At 49.6% G+C, this 8,766-nt stretch overlaps 1 protein-coding gene across 1 annotated transcript; it reads left to right on the plus strand.

Annotated features, from left to right (window-relative positions):
* The first annotated feature begins 334 nt into the window (after positions 1-334).
* LOC148839136 (S-adenosylmethionine synthase) lies at positions 335-8,094 on the plus strand. Its single transcript, XM_088909142.1, has 9 exons — positions 335-672; positions 2,451-2,528; positions 2,744-2,866; positions 3,350-3,462; positions 3,668-3,811; positions 4,513-4,731; positions 4,837-5,019; positions 5,415-5,548; positions 6,201-8,094. The coding sequence occupies exons 1-9, from the start codon at positions 579-581 to the stop codon at positions 6,301-6,303; spliced, it is 1,191 nt and encodes a 396-aa protein (XP_088765268.1). The 5' UTR covers positions 335-578; the 3' UTR covers positions 6,304-8,094.
* Positions 8,095-8,766: the final 672 nt, after the last annotated feature.

An 8,766-nucleotide genomic window follows, 5' to 3' on the forward strand; every position in this document is an offset into this window, starting at 1 on the left:
TCTTTTAATTCTGCACAGAACCACAGCACCCGAACATCTTCGCTCGCCAATCTCCTCGACTCCAATTGACTCAGCGTCTGAGAAGAGTCGATTTTATAGCGAGGGATAGAAAGATTCGCCTTCGTGCCTCTGTCGGATACGAAGCTTGGCGACGACGCGGACGGCGACGCGTAATTAACATTACCACGGATTTTCGTGTCAGCTGAAGGAGCTGTTACCACGTAGACTTCAGCAAACAACGCCTGCAATCTTTCACATGATATACGTTTCCACCCATTCGGTCCGAAATGGTTCCGCCCGCTAAAGCCGAAAAGAAGCGAAAGAGGAGGGCTCGAGGGCGCGCCTCTGTGACGTCAGAGCCCCTTCTAAGGCGGATAAAAGCTGCTGTGCAGGAGTTTGCCGGCACATTCAGCCAAGAGGATCCAGTCAGGTTGTTTGGTAAGGAGGGCAGTAAAAAAAAAAAAAGAGGAAAAAAAGTCCCCAAAAAACAAACCCTACATACCTAATACATCATTAGATAAACCTGAGAATTCTTAAAGCAGAGAATATATTGGTAAGCTTTAAATCCAGTTTTGAAGATGATGAATGGACAAATCAACGACTTCCACAGCTCCCTGATCGAGGAAGACTGCTTTCTCTTCACTTCGGAGTCTGTCGGGGAAGGTCACCCAGGTTTGTTTCCGTGTCTCTGTGCAGCTGGCTAAGCGGGGCTGCCCTTGTCCGTGTGTCGTATGTGTACGTCGAAATTCGGGCGCTTCCAGACAATGGCTTGTGCGGGCGATATACGTCATGAGTAAAATTGTTTAAAAATATCCGGTAGACCTTGGTCCTGTTGGTCTTATGTAAATAGGAGCAGTCTTTGAGCGGCCGTGACCGTGACATTGATTGGGCACGTTACTGTCCTATATTAGCCGGTATTGCCCGATTACATCATACACTCGGAAAGCCGGCCACGCGTGGTGGCTTCTCATCCTCACCACTTTGCGTAAATAACTATACGCCCGTATTTGGTTGTATTATATTTTCTTGTATTGGGTATTTTAAGTATCATGACTTAAAAAAAAAATTGAATTTGTTCCACAAATCTCACACTGGAGCCCCTTTAAGTCTGGGCGCACTGACGGGCACGAGCTGAGGTAGATTTCCGCTGTAGCGACGAAAAGGGGCCACGAGGTGCGGGCGCGAGTCTTCCTCTGTAAATGCGCGCGCGACCGCGTTGCCTCTGAAACGGTAGAGATTTGCCAGTGATGATCCCCTCCCCCCTTCCATCAGGCTCATGTACAGGGTTAGAAATGGGGGGTATTTTAGACAAAAAATGACTTTTTTTTTATTTATTTATTTTTCAATTGAGGAAGTGCCGACAGACCGCAACCCAAAGTCCGCAGCATCCAGGGTTAGCGAACAATGGGGATTATGGCGGACCTCCTGTGCTTAATTGGATTTAAACACCAACGTCTGCATCCCCAGACTCCCTCTCAGAATCCCGCTAGCAGTATTCCTTAAGATGGAATGCCGTTTTTCGGAGCCGGCCGAGCCCAAAACGAGAGAGGGCACCCCGGATTCCCGTCTGCCGTCTGGGTCGGCTTCAGCCCGGGAACATTCGGTCATCATGGCCGCCTCTCGTATTGCGGCAGAGCCTCTCTTCTGGGGAGGGCGGGGGCCGCCGGTGTCACGTCGTGCGCCGGTCTCCGGCGTGAGCCCGTGCGGGGACTGGCCGCGCAGGGGCGCGTGTAGTGGGGGGGTACTGGGCAGCGCGATAGTGGCTTCCTCCGGGTCCGAGAGCGCCGCTCTGGAGCCTGGCGCCCGTGTGGGAGACATGGAGGCGGCGTGTGTCCCGTCTGAAAGGCCGGGGTTGCTGAAACGGTTGTTTTTTTTTTTTTAGTGCCTCTTGTACGTGTCGGTGGCACTTCAGTGCGTTTTGACTTTTCGGATTTCAAGCAAAGGCAGCGTTTCTGCGAAATGTCCTTTGGAACGTGTAACAGCAGAGGGGCGTGGGGCGATACCTTGAGGGGAGGGGAGGGGAGGGGGGGGGGTGACGTTTTATCACCCTTGTTCGATTAGCGTTCGGGGAAGCCAATAGTAGCAGTTCAGTTCATAACGAGCGTAGAGACAGACCGGGGCGGGCTTGCCCGATATTTATGTATACCGTGATCCTTCAGCCAATCGCTGGCGTTCGTGGGCGGGGCTGTGGCGCGCTCTTCTCGGGCCTGACGGTCACGAGGCGGTCTGCTCTTGCTGCAGAAGTGCCCCTTGCAGCACTTGCTTGCACTGCAGCTGTTTGGAACAGCCCCCCCCCCCCCCCCCCCCCACTACACCCGCTATGCCCCAGGGTCTCAGAGAAGCGCCTCTGCATTCAAGCCCCCCCCCCCTCTCTGTCAGTGTAAAAAAAAAACAAAAAACAAAAACAATTGCAATTGCAGAAACTGAGCAGGGTGTGTCTCGTTCCACAGACAAGATCTGCGACCAGATCAGCGATGCGGTTTTGGACGCCCATCTCAAGCAGGACCCGGATGCCAAAGTCGCCTGCGGTAACTATTGTTGCTCTTATCTTCAGGCTTCAGGCCAGCTGTTTCCTTTCTGTGCCTGTTGACTCTGGTCTCTGTGGAGCCTCATTTCCCCACTGCATTAATTGGTTTCATTTACTCCTCACCTTTCACTTTGCAAAGGCGACCGCTAGTTCGGTTCGGCAGCTTTTAAGCCGCTTCAGCTCCTGATGCCTGTCGACATTCTGTTCTCGCTGCAGAAACGGTGGCGAAGACTGGCATGATCCTTTTGGCTGGAGAGATCACATCCAGGGCCAACGTGGACTATCAGAAGGTCGTGCGGGAAACCATTAAGCACATTGGCTACGACGATTCCTCCAAAGGTGAGTGCCGTGCTCGAGGCTGGCGCTCCAGCAGTGGGCGTTGGCACCCCACGCCTCCTGGGCTCAAGTCTTTGTTTGACGGCGGCGATGCAGGCACGCCGAGCTCGACTGGCCACAGCACGGCTTGCCTGTGTTTCTGAGAGCGTGCAGCGATGGAAAGAGTGCAGTCTGCTGTTCAAACTCATAAGATCAGATCACTTTATTGCCCATATACAAATTCCTAATACAAGAAACTATTTTTGCATACCCCAGCTTCCTCTCCATGCGATGCACAGACAGGGAGAGAAGCTTGGGGTCAGAGAGCAGGGACAGCCATTTATAAGGCCCCCTGGAGCAGTTGGGGTTAAGGGCCTTGCTCATGGGCCCAACAGAGTAGGATTCCTCTGCCGGCTGCAGGATATGAACCGGCAACCCTCCAGCCACAGGCGCAGATCCTTAGCCACCGCACCTCATCTGACAGGAGTCCTGTATTTCTCCCCCTAGGTTTCGACTACAAGACCTGCAATGTGCTGGTGGCTCTGGAGCAGCAGTCTCCTGACATTGCCCAGGGTGTGCACCTGGACCGCAACGAGGAGGACGTGGGAGCTGGGGACCAGGTGGGGACCCGCCCTGCACCCCCACTTTAGTTATAGCACTTCCTGTTGCCTGCTAAGATTTTGCACTTTGCAATTTAAAGTGGTTCGACTTGCCCCTCACCCAGAGGCAGCAGGGCTTTGACGTGTCGCGTATCCATCAGTCCTGTGCCAAGATCGGACGCTCAAAGGTGCCGCCTGTGCCTTCCTCTCTCCCGCCTGCCTGCAGGGCCTGATGTTTGGCTATGCCACTGACGAGACCGAGGAGTGCATGCCCCTGACCATCGTTCTTGCCCACAAGCTGAACGCCAAGATGGCGGAGCTGCGCCGCAATGGCACCCTGCCCTGGCTGCGCCCCGACTCCAAGACCCAGGTAAGCCCTTCGGCCGCCACCGCCTCGAGACCACCGGAGTCCTCGGGGCCAGCGAGTAGGGAGTGTCTTCAGAGAGGCTGGTTCATCGACGTCGCCTCAGCTGCTCTTGTTCTTATCCCTTAAAAAAAAAATGCACAAAGCAATGCAAATGTATATGGAAAGTACAGGGAGTGCACAGGTGATGAAATGTTGGTCATGGCCGATAAGATGCGTTTGCAAGAGTGTAGTTGAACTTTGCTCTATAGTCTGTATCTCCAGAGAGCCCTAACTCAAAGTGCACATCTTCACAGTATTTCAGAAACTCGGGGAGATTTTATCTTTGTGTTGCATGGCGTGACTTCTCAGGTTATTTTGTAATGCTGACCTTTTAACTGGCTCATATCGTAAAGTGCGTCCTTCTAGCTTTCCGAGTTGGACTGCTGTCTGTCCACACTGTTGATAACCAACTTCCTGCTGCGGTTGTCTCTGCTTCAGCTTTCTGCACCCTGGAATCGCCCTGCATGCCTCAAGTTTGTTTTGCAGCGTTTTAGCTGTGTAGGTCAGGCGAAAATAATCTGGTTTTGAGTATAAATTCCTTACGAGGCACGAAGACCAGAACCTGAGAATATTGCCTCTTTGTGTGGCCGAGACAGTGAGTGAACTCTTGATCTCTGTGGGAAGTGCTGCTCTGTTTACGATGTTGCGGCCCCCCCTCCCTGTAGGTGACCGTGCAGTACCGTCAGGACCGTGGGGCTGTGATCCCGGTGCGGGTCCACACCATCGTGGTCTCCGTGCAGCACGACGAGGACGTGCACCTGGACGAGATGAGGGACGCGCTGAAGGAGAAGGTGGTCAGGGCTGTGGTGCCCTCCGTCTACCTGGACGACGACACCATCTACCACCTGCAGCCCAGCGGCCGCTTCGTCATCGGGGGCCCGCAGGTGAGTCCAGCTTTCCGATCGGTCAGGGCTTAGTCCTTCGCCTGGCAGAGATCCTCCAGGGCGTCCCCTGTGCTCTGACTGAACGGGCTCCCCTCTGGTCTGCAGGGCGATGCTGGTCTCACTGGCCGGAAGATCATTGTGGACACCTACGGGGGCTGGGGCGCGCACGGAGGCGGCGCCTTCTCTGGGAAGGACTACACCAAAGTGGACCGGTCAGCTGCCTACGCCGCCCGCTGGGTGGCCAAGTCCCTGGTCAAGGCCGAGCTGTGCAAGCGGGTTCTGGTCCAGGTGAGGTTTCTTAACGGGCCACCCCAGCCTGCAGCCTGCTGCATGCACTCCTGACCAGCAGGCGTAACACTTCTGGGTCTGGCAAACAAGCTCCTAATATTTAGAAAGGAATGCATGTGACTTTTGAAGTATTGATGTCTTGATGTTTCACATTATTACAACCCCAATCTTGAATATTACTCTACTTTCTTATATTATTGCACATGCAGCAAAAAACTGAGATTTAGCAGTGTACGTCAGGCAAAAACAATCTGGTTTAAAGTATAAATTCTTTACAAAGCATGAAGACCAGAACCTGAGAATATCGCCTCTTTGTGTGACTGAGACAATGCATGAACTCTTGATCTGTTTCCTCCCCTTGCTTAACGAAAAGCGCTGCTCTATTTACAATGTAGGTCTCGTACGCAATTGGAGTGTCGCATCCGCTGTCTGTCTCCATTTTCCACTATGGGACTTCCCAGAAGAGCGAGAGAGAGCTTCTGGAGATTGTCAAGAAGAACTTTGATCTCCGACCTGGGGTCATCGTCAGGTAAAGTATAGGAGTGACGGGCTATCTTTCCATGACTTAGCTCCGTGGGTTCTCATTCTCGCCTGAGCTGGATGGTTTAGACTTTGATTAGCTACTGCCCCTCCATATTTTCCTCGACCCTGTACTTATTCACAAGGACTGAAAGCAAACAGCTGGCAACGGTAGGCTTAGTGCAAAGGGTGCGTTAACTACAGAAGCTAACTGCAAAGGGGGATGTGTAACGAGACCCATGAATACAGTTCTCATCTCACTGAAGAATTCCAACCAAGTCCAGTGGCTTGATGTTTAGCGTGGGTAAGTGATTTCTTCCTGCTCTGTCCATTTTTTTCCTTGGAGTTCAGGATGTTTTTCTGTGTGTGTGGGGGGCGATAAAGAATGCCTATCCGCTCGACCAGCAGGGCCTTTTGTTCTAGGTTCTGTCTATTGAGGTTTTTGCTTTTGGGGGTGGGGGGGGGGAGAATATGATCTTTCCTCTAAAATGTGTAAGTTACTGTTCCTAGTGGGATTTGAAAATCAGAGACACCCTGTAAAAACACTGGAAGTGAATGTTTGGTGATGGTGCCTGGACCGAGAATTGGATCTCATTCTTGTTTGTGTGTGTGAAGAAGAAATCCCTGTGGCGGCTGTTAAATGAAGAAATTGTGTATTCCAGGGATCTGGACCTGAAGAAACCCATTTATCAGAGGACCGCTGCATATGGCCACTTTGGTAGGGATTCCTTCCCTTGGGAGGTGCCCAAAAAGCTCAAATACTAAACTTGTTAAGCTTTTTTTCCCCAGGCCTGTTGGTGTATACTACAGAGAAGCCTTCCAGGTCTTAGGGGGGAAAAGGCCCAAAAGTCTCCTCCTAAACAAAATCAAAACCCCAAACCCTGTCTTCTCCTAACTCATCTTCTACTTCATGACCACTCCGAGCTGCTGTTAGCTTAGTCTGTGTGTGTATGGGACCATAAGAGATCGGCTTCGTAAATGGCACTTGTTCCATCTGAATGTACTCATTCATCTTGGTTTTTCCGTTGTGGGGTCTGTACTTTTTTGAGACTAGACTAGTCCATGGATTCCCAGGGCCTGACCCTTGATTTAGTAACTTGAGACCACTGGTGCTCTCCGAACCCCCTCCCCCCCCCAACACGACTATCTCCTCTTACCCTCAACGGATTTGTAACGGTCTGTTTTATCCCCTCTATAAAAAGGCTGGCTGTTGGCTGAATTAGAATAAATATTACACAGTAGAACTGCAAGGTGGCATGATTAAAGAGCTTGTGAGACAAGTGGGTATTTGTCTTTACAGCTCAAAAACACACCCGATTATTCATTGTACTTCTCTCCCGGGAATGCCCAGCACATTGCGAGACATAGAATAGCTCAAAGCATTGATTTCTTAAAACGAGATACCGCACACTAAGTTATCCTGCTTCAGCAAGGCTTTTGCAGTGCATGGCTGCCTGCTGTTATCTAATAGGCTTTTTCTGAAGTCTGTGCGTAGTTTTTAATGTGTTAGATGACCCGAAACAGGGCTCTGGTTATATAGAGTATTTAATCAAAAACGTAGCAGATTTTTAAAAAATGTTTTATCCCCCCTTGCCCAATAAAAAGTAACCCCTTTCCTTGCTGGGGCCCCTCTCGTTGCGGGACGTTGTGTTACAATGGTACACCTTGTGACGAAGGTTTTTTAAAAATGCTATGCATCGTGGATGAAGCACTAGCCAAACCTTGGTTGTGACCTTCCTGTTCTCCCAGCGCAGGTCACGGGTGCCTTGTGATGTAATGCAGAAATGTCAGAAGGCCCTTGTACCCGAGGTCTGTAGGATTGACACACTGGTACTTGACGTTTTATTTTCTTTCTGAGAAAGTTAATTCCACCGGCAGTGCGGAAGCACTCCTTCTGAGGGCGGCTTCTGCTTTGTTTCTTTTCAACAAAGGTGAAATTTCAGCTCCCTTTCTGTCATGACAGCAGGTGTAGATACAGAGAAACCAGCTCCCATCATGGCATAAAGAAGGGTGTCAACAAAGCTCTCAATACTTGAAAAATGATTGTCTAGTTGTTTCCTATTTATTATTGTACTCTGAAGCTCTGCGTCGATACAGAGAAGCCCGAGCTTCAGAAGGCAGCTCTTTTAGGTTTTTTTTTCTTTCCGAATGCCATAATTCATTTGTTTCCAGCAACCCCTGTGGGCCGAGGTGTCCTACAGAAAAGCCTTGGGTTTTCTCGCAGGGTTCTGGCTGGTGTGGAATATTCTTGAGTGGATAGGTGAGCATAACCACTTGGGCTTCTTTTTTTTTTTTTTGCGACGAGAGAGGCAGATTTTGGCCGGTGTTGTACAGAGAAGCCGGCTTGTTTACCTGCTCTCTTGTTTTCATTTTATTTGAGAGATCGGCCTACTGGTTGCTGTAAGTGTAAAAGTGCCTTTTCTATTTATCTGCCACCTCTCCCTCCACCCCCTCCCCAAAACTAGATTTCGACCCACTCCCGTTCCTGAAATACAAGCCCCCACGTTTAAAAAAAATTACATGTCAAATTGAATAAAGTGCAAGATCCTTCAAGAAGCCTTTGTGTATGTGTGGTTTTTTTTGTACAGCTGCAGATTTATAGTAGTCATGGGCACCTATGGAGACTGTGTGGAGCTGGTCTGATATACTCTCAGGGAATAAGTTTACATAGCTCTTTTTTTAAAAAGCTTCTGGGTTTGTTGCAACCATTATAGAAAAGCATTCATTAACTTTATTTAGCTTTAATTTGCTAAATATTTACTAATTAGGTTTACCTGTGTTGCCTTTGTCCTATGCTGCCATTTTTGTATTTTTAAACAGCAGATAATATTTAACAAGTAACTGCATTTTTCCTCTCCCTAATAACTTTATGCAACATAGTAAAAAAAAATCTGGGTTTAGGTGGTTGATCCCTGTATTTTAGGGTATCCGAGCATTCCTCATTGCAGGTGTTAAGCAGTACTGCCGCAAAGTAAACAACTTGGCACATTGTTCGTGGTAATGAACACTATGACTCATACAGACCTTTGTTCTTGGCACTTATTGACATGAGTTCTTACATTTTGTTTTGTGTGATGAGCTTTTTGCCTTGTGCAATGAGGATGTTGAAATCCACAACTTGTGGTTTTTTTTGTTTTTTTTTTTCCCCCGATCTAAAGCAGAGGCTTTATTTTAAAGTGGGTGATGCTCAGGGGTGTTGGGGGTGGGATACGTGTCAAAGTGATGCAT

Source organism: Atractosteus spatula, chromosome 2, assembly GCF_055471065.1.
Source record: "Atractosteus spatula isolate fAtrSpa1 chromosome 2, fAtrSpa1.hap1, whole genome shotgun sequence".
NCBI classification, from domain to species: Eukaryota; Metazoa; Chordata; class Actinopteri; order Semionotiformes; family Lepisosteidae; genus Atractosteus; species Atractosteus spatula.

Bases quoted from the DNA above. Each gene is read 5' to 3' on its own strand.
- LOC148839136 (XM_088909142.1), top strand. From the start codon at position 579: ATGATGAATGGACAAATCAACGACTTCCACAGCTCCCTGATCGAGGAA. The intron at 5,020-5,414 runs GTGAGGTTTCTT...TTTACAATGTAG, and splicing joins GCAAGCGGGTTCTGGTCCAG to GTCTCGTACGCAATTGGAGT. The intron at 5,549-6,200 runs GTAAAGTATAGG...TGTGTATTCCAG, and splicing joins CGACCTGGGGTCATCGTCAG to GGATCTGGACCTGAAGAAAC.